The following is an 18,984-nucleotide window of genomic DNA, read 5'->3' as shown; positions in this document are numbered from 1 at the left end:
TGTAAACCAATAGTTTTGTGGTCGTGCAGTGCATGAATGTATTATAAAAACAGTGCCATTGTGGCTAGCTAATGTTAGCCGAGGTGCAAGCAGAGGTGATTTTTTTCCCTAGAAAGGCGAAGACATGACCCACACTGCTTTGCCTCTTATCCTAAACCTAACCAGTCTCACTCCTCTTATCTAAACCTAACCAACTCAACCAACAAAGGCAACAAGTGGCTAATGTTAGCTAAAATGCTAGCAGAGATAAATTAGGGGACGGCCATGGGAAGTGGGAGGGCAATGAGGTGTGGCCGGTCAGCCACCAGATATACCTGGATTTTGCTGCCGAGCCGAGGCCGGCAACATGAGGGAGATCAAATTTCCGTAGACGTGTTAGAGGGGTAGATGTGCACTGCACATGTTTACAAAAAGTTAATGTGTTTTTTGGGGTGGCGAGACGGGACATGGCAGAGTTAGTCTCAAAGAAAACTAAAATGCTGAGCAATAAAAATGCTGATTTATTTTTGTAATTTAGGTGTTTATTGGCGATTGGCAAACCAGCTCAGAGATGCATTACTGCCACCAAGTGGACTGGAGCCGCTTCACTCTCATTCATGGGCTTTCTAACGCCCGGGCCACACTGCCTCTGTGAGCAGCACCTGTGCATTAAAGAGCCTTGGTTAATTTTAGATGCCCATGTTAACAGGTTAGAGCAGCCACACTGCCTGTGTGAGCAGCGCTGCTCTGCTGCTACATCTTGAGGTTTGGAGTCTTGCCTGTTTTTCCGTGTGAAGTGTGCCGTTTTCAGCAGAAACAGACAGTCAGTACGTTTACATGGACAGTTTAATTCCACTTTTAATCGGAATGAAAGGCCATTCCGATTAAAAGTGGTCATATAAACGGTCATTCCCATTGAAAATTAAATCCGATTAAAGGGGGTGGTTTATTCCGTTTGTCATTCCGAATGAAAGAATTTTGTGTGCATGTACACACTCATTCCTCTTGAAGTTCATTCCGGTCTTTCTGCGCATGCTCGTTTTCTTGCCCTTCTGGCACGATGACGTATATAGCGCGCACAGCAACGGGCTGAGATAGAGCAGTCAGACTCGTTTCACTCACCGGCCTCCATTCGCCACAGCACGGTCTTCTACCTCCCTTCCCCTCCTCAACAGACGAAGCATTAGCAGAACAAGGTTGTTGTCGTACTGCTGCTTCAAGAATATAAGCAAAACACGCCCCAAAAAGGCACTAACAACGGCATCGTTGTCCAGAGCGAGGACTACAGTGTTTTCTTCCGGTAAATGTAAACATGTAACATCCGCCCCGCCCCCTATCCAATCAGAAACCTTCCCTGCCCCAAACCTTGCGCAGACCTGAATAAAGGCGATTAAACTGATCTCCCGTGTAAACCCTCATTCGGAATGAATATTTCCCATGTAAACTACCTGGAAAAACTTTAATTCCGAATGATTTCATTCAGATTTATTTCATTCCGAATGAGAAGCCATCATGTAACCGTAGCCAGTGGAAATGGTTTTTTGATAATCATACTGACATCATACCACCTTTCAAAACAGTTTTAAAGTCTTTATCTGTCACAGAAGAAGTATATAGTTTCATTTTTAACTCAACACTTCCTGTTTCCATTTCAAAATAAAAACCCTCTCAACATCACTGTTGACAGAATCCCTTCATTCGTTAAGACAAGGCTTTTCTTAGTGAGATTTTTTGCAGGACTGTGTTCTTGATGACGCAGTGGTTCGCACAGCTTTATAAATTTTAGGAGTGCCGGCTTTTAACTGTGGAAATATAGTAGTTATAGCAGCAGGCAGCAGCAATGCTGTCTGTGTGAACACCACAAGAGGCAGCAGTTCAGCGAGTTTGCCGTCACACAGGCAGTGTGGTCCTGACATCAGTCTCATTATGGTTCACTCAGGAGCAGCTGCTGAGTCAAGTGTGACACCTAGTGGTAAAATTTGGTATGCTGTTTGGTTTTTGGAATAATATCAAACCATTTTCAATTTTTTTTTTCGCACTGGCCCAACCCTAGAACACACAGTAAATAAACAATAAATCACATCCAGCCCAGAGTGCTGTAGAGACATTAAAATACCTGGAATGACTCATTTATCCTCAACTGTAGAGGAAGAAAGACCCACATCTTCTCTAATGCTTCATTCATATCTCATTTTCAAAATGGACTCACAAAACAAAACAAATAAATGTTTCCTCACATGTTAAAATATCTCTCACTCTTATCGTCTCCAATAGCTATGTTCATCAATACTTATACCAATGATTGGTGTGAAATTATGCCAATATTAGTGCAAAACATCATTCTATACTCTAATTACCTGGAGTAATAACTTTCAACACTGCAGTTATTTTAGAATCTCTAAGTTTTTTGGTTAATTTTATGTTACATGCTACACATCGCAGTGATGTGACACTGCAGTCACGCATTACGTCTGGCACAGTACTCAAACCTTTCACATATATCAACATCCGGTTCTGTCCCTTTTTTAAAAAAGAAAAGAGTAGCAGGATTTATTGTACATACGTAGTCAAATCATCCTGCAGCTGTCCGCTGATTTTAAAGTAATCATATCAATAATACAGAGAAAATCAGTAGTGGTACCTTTCAGCAGTTCATAAATAGCCTGTGGTTCGAGTTTCTGTTTGCACAGAACCACAGGCAGGGAGTCAAAGGTGTTTGCGGGTAAAGTGATCTGGGGCGTTTCAGGACATCAGGGCTCGTGTGGCGGAGAGTCAAAGAAAAGCTCCCGACATAACCTGACTGTGTCCTCTGGAGAGTAGACTGTGAAACCGATGGTCCTCGGGTCATTGAAAATTTCATAGTCGTTTCCTCCCTGAAAAAGAGAATCATTAAAAATATAAACACAGATCAACACTCCTTCAGCTGAGGCTCTAATCTGCAGTCATGACATTTGAACTTTAACCTCTGAGCCTGGATAAACAGTCAACGGCTGACCGAGTATTCAGCTGTGGCTTCATGGTAAGTTATCACTGCAGACATGTTAACAATTAGGACAAATGTTGGGGCACTGCTTGAACAGGGACAGTCAAGATTTGTGGCTGAGATGACAAAAGCCATTTTAACACAGAGATGGCGTTTAAGGGCTGCTAGGAAGTCCCTTCTTCAGTCCGCCTTTGCATTTTAACACAGAACCAAACAACTGTGGCATCATACGTTCCAGTGTGTGATTATAGACAGCATCCTGGCATTGTGGAATCAAAAGAGGCGTGACGGGCATGACATGTAACACAACTACTGTGACATATAACATTCGTGTCATCAGTTCTTTCTAAACAGTAACAATAGCATTACATGGCTCTAACAATCATTTACTGTCTCTGTTACATGGTGGCTGATCTCGACCTCTGCTCAGAGGGTAAGGAGCTCCTGGACCTCATTGTTTTCCTGAGTTAGCCCCTCACTGTTATCAGTTACTTTTTAATTCTCTTGCAGTGGGTCACACCCATAATATGTCGTCAAAATGTCACACCTACGATCCCATCCTGCTGGCTGTCCCATTTACACAGACATTGTTTCGGCACTGTTACTACCTCCGTTACCGGCTCAGAGGCGAGACCCCTTTGTGCAACTATTCCACAATCATATAACGGCAAGGCGGCACAATGGCGCAGTATTCCCACCTTGAACAGGCGGTGTAAAAGTGACTAAAGAGTCACAGAAGCCTTTGACAGTCAAGCAGGAAAGGGGGCAAAAATTGAAACGACAAAGACTCACAGAAGTTACCAAAGGTCGTATTGGAAAAGGAGCAAAACTAATTGTGTCCACCTAGGTGTCATGTTCCCATCACTGCTGATTGGGGCTGGAGCCGATAAATACCCGTGACCACAGCAGAGTCATTTGTCCCGGGAATGAACGCAGTGTGTAACCTTTCCCACTAAAGACAAAAGCTACATGCTGGTGGCTGTTGGTGGGGGTTTTTGTCCAGTGGGAAAGGGGCTTAATGCTCTTTCGTGGCTGAATGGGTACAAATCCCTGCAGCCAGGTTCCTAAATCTTTGTGGCAAACACAGTGGAGGCTGTTCAGCTCCTTTTCCACTGAAGTTAGAGTATATATGGAGGTTTTTTAAAAGCGGGAAAACACGTGAAAATAGTTGACAGACTCCTGTCCCATTGCCAATAGTAGTGCTGGCTTCATAGTAGCAGATTAAGTCCCATGGTTTTGAAATGAGATGTTTGGGTGTCGACATATTCTCGTCTATGTTGTATTTAAAGTATGCAAGTGGAGCACTGTCGGTGTCTGTATCCACTTGGTGTGCATCCAGCCCTCCTGTAAACATTCCCCAAGATGAACTTACGTCTGAGGTCTCGTTGCCAAAGAAGTAGATGGCGTCCAGGCCTTCCCTCTCCAGCTGCTCTAAACACAGTCTCTTATCCCAGCCCTCTGGAAACACGTCAAAGCTGATGAGACCGCCTGCAAAACATGACGACAGAGAGAGAGAGAGAGAGAGAGATTATCATCATCATCAGTGTAACTCTACACACTCATATCCACTGTGTGTTCCTTGAATAAATACCTTTAACAATATCATTGATTTAAAGAGGAGAATGTACAGGGAAAAGGAAGGACAACACAATTTTAATAAACCAATACATGCGATACGCTGGTGAATACTTTCCCTTTTGCTCTCCTCCAGCTGTATTTACAGTCAACAGCTCTGTGGAACAAATGTTGTTTACACCGTTGTAACTGATGGAGGCTTTTGGAGCTCTTCATGCATCAGGGACAAACCTGTTTGTCTTAACAGTTCAAGAACTTGTTGGCAGGCACTCGTACTGCACTATTTATAGGATGTTTCAAAAATTAACACACGCCCAATGTGCTTTATCTTTTGACCAAACAATGCAGAGTACCTTCTGTATTCAAGGAATCCAGATACGACTGTAATGTGTGATTACAGCTGCAGCTCAGATAAAAGATCCTGACTGCAATGTGTGACTTTCAAAAAGCCTCTTTCACACATGCAGTCTGTCCCTGATACGTTTGGGAACATTTCATGCATGGGGTCATATGTGAACGGGAGCAGGGTTTGAAAGTCAGTGAAATCTGTACCAGCAACTTCCCTAAAGCCCCTTTCACACATGCACTTCAACCCTTAACTTATCTAAATATTACCCAGAGGAACTGTGTGTGAGAACGTGAACGTTTAAGTAAATGGATTTAACCCGAGTTCAAAGTCTGTGTAATGTCCGATAGAGCCCGTGTGAATACAGCATGTCATTGTCAAGAGAATTCACAGCCAACAAGGTGGTGTAGTGATGACCTTTCTAACATCTCTTCATGCACCTGATGAAGAATGGTCATTTACACAAACACATCTGTGAAAATCTGTAACTGGCGAGGCGACGAGAACTGGGAACTTCTGCCAGTTAGGGATGTGGCCGATATCATCAGACAAATTCAAGGAACTCAGTTGCTTATCACAAAATCGTGAAGCGGCTACACAAACAAAACACTGCGATCTCCGCAGCGTACTCTCTGTGTCACGTCCTGCCTCCTGCGTGCTCTACCCAGGCATCACCCCATATCTACACCTCACGGAGTATTTCCTGTAGGTGAGAACACATCTGACATGGACAATCTCCTCATGTGTGCTACATGGGTTAAAAGGGCAACTCTGGTCAATCTTTGGACCTGATTTATATGAGAAAACAGCTACAAACACACACTCCACTCAGCAGAGTTTTGCGATTGGTTTACTTGCTCCACGTAAAGGCGTCTTTCATCAGATAACCGATCCCTTTGCATACTCATCCCTGCAATGTTGTTGCTTTCAGTTTGGTCACATCAAAGCTGTACCAGCATTTCCCCATTAATCTGTCTTCTCTGTCTGTGTTAGGCCCTGATCACACAGAAAGCGTAATTGTTTTTAATGAGAATAAAGCTTTTTGCTCGCTGGTTTTTGCATTGCGACGTGCCTCACATTTCTGCACTCTAAGCACCTGGCATTTTTGCAGGGGCGCTCTGAACTCCTTGAGTTGATAAAACTTCAACTCAGAGAGGAAAAGCACCTCACATTATCTCTTTTTTTCCCCATTGTCTAATCAATTTGAGAGGCGGGCCTTCTGTGGTGGTCACGACAAGTTTACAGTTGGTAAACAATGGAGGAGAAACTGGTGGTAGCAGTTGCTGGATACCCAGAGCTATGATAGATTATGCCGACGATAAAATATACCTGGAAACGTCCATCATGGAGGAGAAGCTCCTGGACCAACTGGTGGTACTCCCCATGATTCACCTTCTTTTTAGGGTCTCATGTACCCACACAGATCTCTGTTTATCGGCTGACAGCCTCTCACCCTCAACCAGAGCTACAGACAGTACCCTCTGCCTCAACATGTCAGGAACTCGATACTAATTACTGTGAAAAAAACGGTAGATTGATTGCATCAGAGGGTTAGTGTAAGGACGTGATAGGGTGGTTTCCTGGCAACAATAAAAGGTGCAGTGTCATTCAATTACAAAAAAGTCAGTGCGGTGCGTGTTGCATTTTGCAACCTGCAAAACTTGTCTGTCTGTGAGGAGACTGGTTTAAGCAGTCAAAGGAAAAATCTCCACTGTCGCTCAGCTGTGAGTCGACCGACCGTCGTGACCTTTAAACTGTGAAATGCAGATAAAAGTCTCCTCTAAGGCTCTCTGCAGCACTTCCCTTTCAATCTGCTCACTCTCCCTTCCCCCCTTTGTTTTTTCCCACTGCCTTGTCTCAACTGTAGAGTGTAAGGAGCTAATAACAAAGGCGACAGCTGAGGAGCGTCAAGCCAATCAGAGAGCTGTTAGGCTCACACACCCTCCACACGCCTCCATCCCAAACACCTTCAACCCCACACTCTAAACATCTTGGTGATTCAACCACGAAGAAACCATCCCCCTGCCTGTTTTTTTTCCACGTCTGAGCAAGGACAAAGTGGGTCTGCTGAGCTGCTGACAATGCACATATGTGCATGTGTAGTCCTTCTCAACCCGTCCACTAAAACCTGAATGCTGCAAATAAACCTAATCACAGACTTAATTAATAAGATTTTGCCTCATCGTTTTTGCCATTTGAATTTTATATTTCTCTCAAACATCCTGCAGCACTATAGTACAAAACACACCTTCACATGGTATTCTGCAGGTATCAAAGTCCACAAACACAGAACATAAATGACATTTTGCCTCAGCTCTGCATAGAAATGACTGAATAATTTTAAAGTAATTCATCTGTCGGATATAGATACTGGACAGGACAAGTCTCAAAGGGTTTGCTTCCCTTTAACTATATCTCCTCCCCTGTGACTGTCGACGTTTAATAAGGGAAAAATCAATACAGGATAATAGCTTTAACCTCACATCATCAGTCTCTCTCCTGAAAACACTGAGTGTCCCTTATATCCTGCACTCTCAGTACAGATCGGTTAGAGTGCCAGGTTTATATAACGCCTAATGCGCAGATCAGCAGTATCTGCTAACGAGGGCAGCTGCGTGGAAGCAGATAAACACTGAGGAAGGCAAACAAATTAATCTCAAACTTGGACATCCTCCGGAGCCGCTGGCCTGTTTCCTCAGTATCAGAGTCAACAGAGTGCAGAGTGAATCATCTGCAAATGGCGCTGATGTCGCCTGTGTTCCTCCTCAGCAGCCTGAGTGTGTGTTCAACATCACCCAAATGGAAAAAGAATCAAACCTACTTTAAAGGGAAATTTCGGTTTATTTCAACCTGTCTCCTATCGTCCTAAATTTGTTTCAAGTGACTAGTGACATAAAAATAATAGTCAGCATGTTAGCCATTAGCCTAGATACAGCCGGAGTGCATAGTAGCGTCAGACCTGTTAAAACGTAAGAGAACGGGCAACCTTCAAGTGCAAAGTTAGTCCACTAAACAAGCTTTTTTTCCACATAGACCGCCTCATATCGTTAGGATAAATGTCAGAGAACATATAGAAAACGACAGTTAAACGTGTTGTCTTACCTTATCGGTGTGGTGCCATGTTTGTTCACCATCTAGCTCTGCTTTCCAAAGCGCGGCTGAAATATATCTTGTGAGCTCTAGATAAAGCCCAGCTGGATACTAACGTTACTCCAGGTGGAGGTGTCTCGTCCTCGGTCACATCCAGACCTTGAAAATAAGGCTGCAACTGGTCCCATTCCTTGCAAAAGAGGCATTCCTCTTCTGTGGGCACTGGGGCACAGCATTCACAGGTACACCACCAATCTCCAGAGCTACGCAGCCTTGCAGCAGCCATTCCTCCTCTCTCGTCCTCTACCTGTTGTGCCTCTCTCTCTCTCCTCCTCCGTTCTTCAATTTCATGAAGCTCTTCGTCAGTGTATTCTGGCTCAAATAAATAAGGGCGACCATCAAACTCTGCCAAATCAAATTCCTCCTCCACAAAGTCAAAGTCTGGCAAAAAGTCAGCCATTATTCTATAAATCTTTCATAAAATAAATGAATGAACTTTTCAGGCTACTGTCCGGTTCTGCCTTCCAGCTGTTGCTGCTTGTTCTCGCGAGATTTCAGGCACGCGATGAGATCGCTGCTTGTTCTCGCGATATTTCAGCTGCGCTTTGGAAAGCAGAGCTAAATGGTAAACAAACATGGCAGCACACTGGTAAGGTAAGACAACACATTTACATGTCGTTTTCTATATGTTCTCTGACATTTATCCTAACGATATGAGGCGGTCTTTGTAGAAAAAAAGCTTGTTTAGTGGACTAACTTTGCACTTAAAGGTTGCCTGTTCACTTAGGTTTTAACAGGTCTGATGCTACTATGCGCCCCGGCTGTATCTAGGCTAACGGCTAACATGCTAACTATTATTTTTATGTCACTAGTCACTTGAAACAAATTTAGGACGATAGGAGACAGGTTGAAATAAACCGAAATTTCCTTTTAAAGGGACAGTTCATCCCAGAATCAAAATATTGATCATTCCTTTTACCTGCAGAACTATTTATCAATCTGCTCATAGACGAGAGGCTCGTGACAGCGGTGTGTAAACATTAATGGCGTCCTCCTCGGCTGAGCTGTAACATTGGCAAGCCCAGTGGTGCTAGGTAAACTAGCAGTAGATGCACGCTTCCTTCTGTGCGGTGATACGGTTGATGGGTGTAGTTTGATACAAAGAAAATAGTTCCTGCATGAAACTGCTCACAACAAGATCTGTGGATTATCTCAAGTAACTGGGTCATGATTTCTGGAAAGAGGAGTTTCTGAAACATATTTTTTGGCGCTTTGACCACCTCAAGACATCTCTACGACCGATATCTCAAATACTCTGCAACTCACACCAAAACAATCTAGATTATTAAATAGCTCTACAGGTAAGAAGAAAAATATGTGTTTTGATTTTGGGGTGAACTGTCTCTTTGAGAAAAATGATCAGGTGCTGAAAATAATACGTTCCATCATTGTGGTTGACAGAATAAAATTCAAAAGCTCGAGTTAAACTAACAAACTTCAGGTAATATGACAGACATATGTTAAACTCTGTGAACTCAGTCAGCAGACGTGAAATGACAAGCCAGAGATATTTAACAGGAAAGGTAATGAGGAAAAACAAGCACGCCTGTCTCCTTTGTTTGTCTGAACTGTGAACAGCCTTCAGGCGTCATCGGAGGAGTCTCACACCTCGCCGAGCACGTAAGCAAACATCAATTACTCGATTCACCTTACAGCCGCCGTGTTGCCACAGGGAGAGAAGGAACAGCGTGTAAGTGTGTGTGTGTGTGTAATAGTTAACAGAGGGCTCCAATGTCCAGCACAAGGTCCTCTGCACGTCGAAGATGCGAGGTAGAGGAGTCTTTATTCAAACAGAGATAAGAGACAATCGGCAGGCAGATGCGCTGTAAAACTGGTTTGTCATTTGAACTGACAAGTAAACAGGAGGATCTTGAAACAACACGCTCCAAGAACACAAAGATGCTGCTCCTGGTCTGACATCTATGATTCAGAGACATTATCGTTTTGATGCATGGACTCTCCAGGGCTTAATGGTTTGATGACGTGAAAGAGCCCATGGGGCACAGGGGAAAAAACAAACATGCCTCACTTTGTGTGATAAACTACTCATGACTGTTGTGTGTGTGTTTGTTAGTGTGCACATGTATGACAGGGATGTAGGGCTGCAGTGGTATACCATGAAACTGTATGTAGTGGTATAAAAACTGACATCATACCACCTGCATATGCTTATCTATACACAAACCTTTTATTACTATATTTAAAGCTTGAAACCTTTTTTAATCGACGTATGTGTTTAAAAATAACTAAAATTATGTAAAGTTTTTTTTGTCCAGTTAGATTTTTTTTCAAATAATCAAACACGGTACAATAACCATCCATTTTAATGGTAAATGGTAATGGACTGCACTTGTATCGCGTTTTTCTAGTCTCCTGACCACTCAAACTGCTTTTACACTGCATGTCACCCATTCACACACTGGTGGCCTAGGCTATTGTACACGGTGCCACCTGCTACTCAGTAACCATTCACACACACTCACACACTGATGGAACAGCCACCGGGAGCAATTTGGGGTTCAGTATCTTGCCCAAGGATGTGGACTCCTGGAGCCGGGAGCATGTCTCCTGTTGCAGAAGGACTGGAACGATATTCCTGAGCTGCACAACACTGCTTGCATTCTGTTAGCCATCTTGGTTGTGAGAGATCTGTGTTGCACTTACAACACCTGCCAGTGGCATGACACAGTAGGGTCCACTGTAGTGGCTTATATGCAACTATAACATTAAAACCCATGCAAATTAAGCATTAGACTGATAACCGATACCAATATCGATATATTCACTTGTTTCCTTACCTAATTTTAGAGATCATCGAGTCTCTTTTGCAGTGGAATTTACATATGACACATGCATACTCTTATCGTGACGGCCCACCAGCAGATGAAGACACGAAATAGAATACTTTGCAATGTATGTAGTATGGTGTGCCGATTTTATCGTGCATCCCTAATGCATACACAAGAAACTGCTTTTGAATAGCTGTCCACTGTAGTGACCACTATGTGTGAAAGGGTTAAGGGTTCTAACTGATAATAATTGTGTAATACCGCATACTGTGAAATCGCAATACTTTGAGATGACTCATTGCATGTTTTTTGTGAGTGCACATGGTTGTAAACTTAAACACATTTTGTCTATAAGTGGGCTTTTGTGTCTCTCACCTTTAGTGAACCGTAGTCCTTTTCCAGCAAACTCTTCTTTGAGTGCAGCAACAAATTTCTCCCTGATCTTTTCTCTCTGTGGAGAAAGCGCCAAAACACTCAGACTTGCTGCACACACAATGCGGGTGTATTCATTTAACACTCTGGCTACCCTCCAGTCCTCATAACACCAGTTAAATCTGAGGCAATTTGTCATGTACAGAACATGTCGGCTCCTATGATCTGATTTTATTTCATGCACGACCTCAGCTGGGAACCAGCTGCATAAATTTCAGCGGGGAACTGAAGGGTTAAACTTCTCCTCCTCTGCTGCTATCTGCTTCCTCCATATTGCCTGGCTCTGTAAACCATCAATGGACGGCCTGTTAAGCTGCTCTGAAAGCTCAACATTGTTTGACCTCTCGTGGAACAGAGGGACAGAGACAGAGAGGCGGTCTGTGACTCTCAGAGTCTGATGTTAAAGTTTGTTTAGCTTAGCTGCTTAAGTTGTGCTACTGAACACTTCAATAAAGTTTTAGTGAGTCCAAACTTTATTGCAATTTAGGCAAAATGGACAATGCTCCCAAATACAGCAGCAGAATAAGCTTGAAGCGGTGCAATAATATTTTAACTATACACATGATTTGATGTTATCCCTTGTACCATAATCCAAGATTAGCACACAAGGGCAGTGCAGAGAGAAGAGGAATCATGTGCTAACCCTCACACAGTGACCACAGACGACACCAGAGAACAGATTGCATCATTCTCCAACAGCCTGACCACAGGAGTTGAATGTCTAAACACAGGAATGTGGAAAGAATTTTACCTTGTCAATTTCAGAGAATTCGATTCGCTCCTCCTGCGTGCAGCTCCGACCAATGGGGGAAATGTTGAGCATTCCGTTCCTGAACTCGATGAACGTTCCCCTGCAGGCAGAAAAGGATGCATGGTTAGAAAAAGAATTGACTGAACTTAATCTGACTTCAGTTTGACCCAACACCAAAAGAGAGCCTTTCATTAGAGCATGTTAACGACTGTGTTTTAGCTTTATTCCTACACAGAGCTCACAATGGGGCATGTGTTGTCCTGCTCCAACTGGTCAGTGCTGTTGGGTAAAGAGATACCAGGAATACCTGGGCTGCAGGTCAGAGTACCTAATGGCCTGACTGTCTGGTTAGGTTGGTAGGTCAGTCAAATGCTGCATTTCCACTGCAAAGTACAGCAGAGCTTGACTCAGCTCAGCTCGCTCTTAGATTTTCAATTAGCAAAAGTTGTGAATAGTACCAGGTACGTTTTTTCGTATCATCTCGGCTGAGGTTCCAAGCGAGCTGAGCTGATACTAGAAAGTGGAGTTAAAACGCTGCAGACCACTGATTGGTCAGAGAGCCACTAGCATGACACAAGACATCCTGAACAAATGTGCCATTTTTAAATAGCCTAGTTATGCTTTTATGAGGAAGTACTTTTGCAGTGGAAAGCAAAATAAAGAAAACAACCTAGTACCGAAACTGAGTCAAGTTGATTCAAAGTGAGCAGGCACAAGTCTCACCTTTTCTTTGGCAGCTTGATGAGCCCCATGTAGCTGAGGCAGAAGTTGATCAGGTCCTGCAGCAGCTCTTCCCCAATCTGGTTCTGAATAGCCTGACAGGATGAAAATACACCTTGTTCATAAACACATAACAGACTCTACTTTTCCTATTGTTGCACGTGACTTCAACTAAAATTATCAAGCTGAGTTTTTCCTCTGTGTATCCGTATGGTTTGAGATGGAGGAAAAGAGGTCACCTAGGTAGATTCCCAGTTGTATCTTAACTTCCTTTTAAGACCTTCTTTAGACTTGATTTGTAGAAAATGGTTTCTGTAATGTGAACTGAAATTAAATGCACCTTGTCTACTCAACATAACCAGTTTAGGCTGATTGATTACTTCATTCGTCTTATTTCTTTGCCGGTAAACATAAAATGTGAATACATGAAGTATGTATGTACAATGATGCAGTCCTATGTCAAACAGATAATGTGCTGCACACCAGCAGACATTGTGAACGTGAGAAATGTGACTGTGTGTTCACTTACATGCTTTGAGAGAAGTTTCCCATCTTTGTATTGCACTGTCCCGTTCTCAGCAAACACATAGTCAAACTTGTGTATCACTGCAAAGAGAGGAGACAGGTGAAATGTGGTTACATGTGCTCATCTGGTTCTTTAAAGGCACACTACTGCAAGTGCTTACATTACATAGCCAACACAGCTACATGGAGCAACATGCTAATGTCAGGGAAGCATTCAAACTTGGTTGCTGATGTTTTTAATTTCTTCCTGATTTTGAAACATTTGTGAAGGTGTTTGGTCTAGAAGCTTTTACTGATCATTTTTAATGGTACAAAGTACCGCTATATTCAGTTACAGTCATTCCCCAGCTGCAGGTACAATGCTACATGTAGCTACATGCTAACACCATGGAAAAATGTTAACATGGTTGATTAGGTGTAGAAGCTTTTATTGGTGATTTTTCATGGTACACAGTGCCACTATTCTCTGTTGCAGTCCTCTGCTGCAATGACAGCGCAGAGACACCAAGATATGTAGAGCAGACTAGGCTTTATCGTGAGGGGGGCTTAAAGAGACAGGTGTTAAAATGGAGGAGAGGGTGGACACAGGTGTTCCAGCTCAAACAGTATGAGGGAAATAAAGACTTTTTTGATCAATAAAGCATGTAAACATGTTCTAGCAGAAACCTTTACTACAAGTGTGAACCTGAAGATGTGCAGAATTTGTCCCCTTTAAAACCAACGCACTCGACTTAGAAGAATAGAACAGCCTGCTATATTTACCTGGTAGCAGATTACAGTGTAACACTGCCTGGAAAAAGCCAAGTTTAATCTGTCTGACCTTCCCACTCACTTTGGCCTCTAAGTGCCCTGCAAGCAACACTGTGCAGTGAAACTCTGTAACTTTGCCTAATCAAAAAGCTGCTTGATCATTGTAACCTGCAAAACAGCACAATCCAGCAATCTGATGGCACGTAGAAGATGATAAAGCAATAAAATGTTCCCACAACTGGGTTACAAATGTAATAAAACATGTTATTGGAAAGATACGTTCATTCATTTTCTGTAACTGCTTATCCTGTTCAGAGTCACAGGGGAGGGCTGGAGCCTATCCCAGCTGACACTGGGTGAGAGGTTTGGACAGGTCACCAGACAATCACAGGGCTGACACATAGAGACAGACAACCATTCACACTCACATCCACACCCACGGACAATTTAGAGTTACCAGTTAACCTGTATGTTTCTGGACTGTGGGAGGAAGCCGTAGTAATCTTACAGTAGTTCTTGACAGATGATCACATTATCCAGCTGCTACAACAACATCTACTGCGACTCTGTGCACCATGAAGTATGAAATGATTAACCTTTAGCACACTTGGCAACGTTATGAAACCACATAGCTCCCTCTTGGCACAATACATCTGCATTCTAGCTCCAATTGCCTCATATTTACAGGCTGACAAGTTTTCATCCTGTCCACACAGCCGTGTGTTAACTTAGCTGGGAGATTGTTGGCGCTGCATTGTGAGGGTCACTGTGCCAGTGTGTTTTGGCAGCAGGTTGAACAAAGTAAATTATAGTAAACAACTGGAGGTGTGCTTGAGTTCAGATGTTGTGTTCATTTGTTGAACTGTGGCTCCCCACGTGCTGTTAACGAAATCATATTAAGACAATCATCTGTCTTCAATGGAGTCTGCTGCTGCCCACAGGATCATATGCTGCCGCCAGGGCAATGCCATGTTAATGACCCAGAGACAGAGGTGGACACCAAGCTGCAGCTCTTTGAATGACCACTTGAGGCTGGTTCTTGAAGCGAGTCAAACCCTGTAGACCACCATGTTAAAATGCCCAGCTTTGCAGCAGAAATAAACATGTAAATCATGTTTTGTGGTACAAAAAAAGTTCTGGTCTCTATAATTAATTTCCACCTCCATGACAACTATACGAGGAATGAATTTTTATATAACTCACCCGTCTGCATCTTATTCAGGCTTTAAGCTACATATAATTAAGGACGAGGCGACATTGAGTGACAGGCTGACTGCTGATAGTGTCCTTAGCTTCTCAGTCAGAGAAGCAGGTCCAGCCTCTTGCCCAAATATACTCACTTCTGGCTTCAAAAACCAAGATGGCGACGGCCGATGTGCCAAACTCCAGGCTTCCAAATGGGAGTCCACAAATCAATGGGTGACGTCACGGAAGCTACGCCCATCATTTTTACAGTCTATGATGGACATCTATAGAGGAGACAATCCCTGATCTGTTTCACTGGTGGAAAGGATCTGCAAACTTTCTGTTACAGTTCAAAGTCTGCCTGGTAAGACTGAACTAACACAGCAACAGCAGCTAACATCCAAGCTGTTAAACAGTCCCAACAAACTCACACTGACACCGAAACTACTCCACTCAGTGTTTGTGTGCAGGGGAGGTGGACTCTCAACATCGATACGTGCAGCTCTACAATGACATCAGTCACAAAACATTTCTCACAACAAGGTCTGTGGATTATTTGAGTAAGCGGGTCATGATTTCTGGAAAGAGACATTGGAGTTGAGTTTTTTAGATGTATTTTTTTGGCGCTCTGAGCACTACAAGCTGAGTGCCATCTAGTTCCATTTATTGGAGAGAAGGCTGACATCTCTACGGCTGATATCTCCAACACTCTGCAACTCACACATGGCGGCTGTGGCTCAGAAGGTAGAGTGGGTTGTGGGTTCTAATCAGAAGATTGGCAGTTCAATGCCCGACAAGTCTGCATGTCAAAGACAAGCCCTCTCTGGGGTTTGTCTTCCGAAGGAGCTGGCCTCAAGTGGTCATTCAAAGAACTGCAGTTTTTGGCACTTTTGTGTTGGCTTCATTTTTCAACCCCGGAGGTTGCAGCTTGGTGTCCACCTCTGTCTCTGGGTCATAATGTAGGTGAGGGGTGCTGTAGTTGCCTTGAGCATGATACTTAGCCCCAAATTGCTCCCAGTAGTTGTTGCATTGGCATGTGAGTGTGTTAAAAAGTGAATAGCAGGTGGCAACTTGTATGGAAGCCTCGGCCACCAGTGTAAGAGATGTAAGAGGAAAATATGTATTTCTGATTTTGGGGGTGAACTGTCCCTTTAAGACAGCCTAAATCTCACATTATTCCCAGGGACCATCCTCTCTGCTCCACTCTCTGAGGACTGGTGTCCAATAAAGCAGAAGTTATAATGAAAAGTGTGAGGTAATGCAGTGTGATCCAGCTGGGTGAATGATGCAGCCTGCAGGGTATGAACCATCTGCGGTCGAGACAGGAAGAGAGGACTGCTCACCATCATCCCCCTGCCCGAGCTGCTCGGCTATCTTGGAGTAGTCCGACCCTCCCACGATGCCGATCTTCACTTTCCTCCGCAGGGTCTGGAAAAACTCATCCAACTGTGGATCGATTTTCTGCAGAATACAGGGAAACGTTAATGCCTCAAACACACACACATATGTACCATCATTAAAAATCTAAATGTGTGTGATGCACTGTGCTACTGAAGCATAATTACACAGAGAGAACACAGAACAAAGGACACGGCTGCAATCTTTGCCTTTGTGGTGTTAGATTTTGGCATGGATGTCTAATTATTGCAACATATGGCAGAAAAAGCTCGGAGCTGCACACAAGGGAGCCTGCATTATGTAATTTCAGGGTGCTGAGACAGACTCACACACACACACACACACACACACACACACACACTCGCAGCAGTTACCTCAGATGAACCCAAGCATTCAACCCCATTGACAACAGGAAGGAAGAAGAATGAAAAATAACTGAATATAAAGAGAGATATTTCTCCTCTAAATCTTACATGAATATCTAAATGATAACCCTAAAAAACAGGTTTAGGAACATGGCATTTATTTATTTAATGGCATATTAATTTTAAAAAGCATATTCAAAAAGCCCACGTGAGGTGACAGATTTGGGGAAGTTTCCTTGTGTGTTTAGGCTCTTAAATAGGTCAGCACACATAAACAGAACTATACATTACCAGACTGCATACCATGTGTGTCAACAGAAATACCACTGGTGTGTGTGTGCAGGGGGGACACACAGAGCGCATGAATATGTAAACAGAGTATGAGAAAGCATTAAGACGACAGTGTGCTCCCACCTTGAACATAAGTCAGAGGCAGATTATGCAGCCAGAGGAGCTGCAGAGGAGCAGGGGTCTGTCATACAGCTTGTAATAACCGATAATATCGATATATGGATGGATGTGAGCTCACCTCTCTCGGTGGTGTCAAAGTGCCGTCCACGTCAAACAGGCAGAGGATGTTTCTGTCCGCGGAGAAGCCGTTTGCTTTCTCCATTTCTACTTCTTCTCTTTTGGGGTTGCACTTCAATCGCAAGTGTCACAGGTCCACGCTCGAGCACACAAACGTGCAATAACGCACGTTCACATGAGAAATTAATGCTCAAGTCAGTTTGAATATTCAAATAAGTAAATCAGACTTTTAAAAGAGGTATTTTAAATGTCCTCGTGCACGCTGACAGCCACTTCTTCCTCTTTTTCTGACTCGGGTGCACAGTCCTGCGGCTGTCCCGGCTCGGATCGGCTCAGCTCGGTTCCAGTGACACCGCTCCGCTCGCACCAACAAACAGCGCAAACGTGGAGGATTTCTTTTGCAACACTGGAACCCACCCGGCGGCCAATCACAGCCAGGCTGCCGTGACGTCGACGAGTGGGCGGGGCAGTTTATCGATATGCAGCTCAAGAGCCAGCTGACCTTTCACCTAGAAATGAAGGAGTGGGTGTGATGGATGCTGCTCAAAGTCACACCAGGAAACAGTGTGTGTAGTATAAATAGTTTGTGTCAGTGATGTCTGATTATCAATGAGAGGAGAATGTGTTACAGCTGTCTGGAGAGTAAATACTGAAGAATAATAAACATGCCCAAACCCTTTATGACCACACTGTGGTCATAAAGGGATGGACACGGTCAGCAATAATACTCAGGTAGGCTGTGGTGTTTAAACCATGCTCAGTTGGTGCTAAGAAAATCTCCCCCACACCATTACACCACCAGCAGCAGCAGCCTGAAGCGTTGATACAAGGCAGGATGGATCCATGCTTCCATCTGAATGTGGTTTTTCCAATCTTCTATTGTCCAGTTTTGGTGAGAAAACCCGTGTGAACTGTAGCTTCAGTTTCCTGTTGTTAGCTGACAGGAGTGGCACCTGGTGTGGTCTTCTGCTGCTGTAGCCCATCTGCTTCAAGGTTGGACAAGGTGTTGTTGCTTCAGAGATGGTCTTCTGCACATCTTGGTTGGAACCAGTGCTTATTTGACTTCCTGTTGCCTTTCTATCATCCTGAACCAGTCTGGCCATTCTCCTCTGACCTCTGGCATCAACAAGGCATTTTGGCTCACTGGATATTTTCTCTTTTTGGGAACATCCTCTGTAAACTCTAGAGATGGTTGTGTGTGAATTCTTTTTAAATCTACACATGTTTTGCAATTTGTGGGACAGTTCTTACCAAGTTGCTCATTGCCCTTTCCCTCACATTTTGCGAAATGTGTCTGGAAGTAGCAGAAGAAAAGTGGTGTCACTCCAGGGTTCAAAGGGTTAAATCGGGGGGGGGGGTCCAAACTTTTTTGAATGGAGGCTAGAATGTGAAAATACCCGGGGGCCAGCTGCTTCTTACATCATACGGTTATAAAATGAATAAATAAATAAATGAGACAATGCAACTGTTTAATCTTCCTCAGGCTGGACTTTAGACATGCCAACCCT

General features: G+C 43.6%; 1 protein-coding gene across 1 annotated transcript; it reads right to left on the bottom strand.

The window, feature by feature from the left end:
• Positions 1-427: 427 nt before the first annotated feature.
• Positions 428-17,847, bottom strand: pmm1 (phosphomannomutase 1). The gene is made up of 8 exons (XM_033643858.2): positions 17,478-17,847; positions 16,529-16,646; positions 13,255-13,331; positions 12,729-12,820; positions 12,006-12,105; positions 11,198-11,273; positions 4,335-4,450; positions 428-2,852 (listed from the first exon to the last, which is right to left on the bottom strand). Exons 1-8 carry the CDS (start codon positions 17,559-17,561, stop codon positions 2,730-2,732), a joined length of 786 nt encoding a protein of 261 aa, XP_033499749.2. The 5' UTR covers positions 17,562-17,847; the 3' UTR covers positions 428-2,729.
• Positions 17,848-18,984: the final 1,137 nt, after the last annotated feature.

This window comes from Epinephelus lanceolatus, chromosome 18, assembly GCF_041903045.1.
Source record: "Epinephelus lanceolatus isolate andai-2023 chromosome 18, ASM4190304v1, whole genome shotgun sequence".
NCBI lineage: Eukaryota > Metazoa > Chordata > Actinopteri > Perciformes > Serranidae > Epinephelus > Epinephelus lanceolatus.
This window is presented reverse-complemented; position numbering and strand designations above follow the sequence as displayed.

What these genes read in the sequence shown, in the direction of transcription:
- pmm1 (XM_033643858.2), bottom strand. Translation starts at nt 17,561, where the DNA reads ATGGAGAAAGCAAACGGCTTCTCCGCGGACAGAAACATCCTCTGCCTG. An exon ending in CTTTGACACCACCGAGAGAG is followed by an intron (nt 16,647 to 17,477) that starts GTGAGCTCACAT and finishes TGTATTCTGCAG; the next exon opens with AAAATCGATCCACAGTTGGA. An exon ending in GCTCGGGCAGGGGGATGATG is followed by an intron (nt 13,332 to 16,528) that starts GTGAGCAGTCCT and finishes CTCTCTTTGCAG; the next exon opens with TGATACACAAGTTTGACTAT.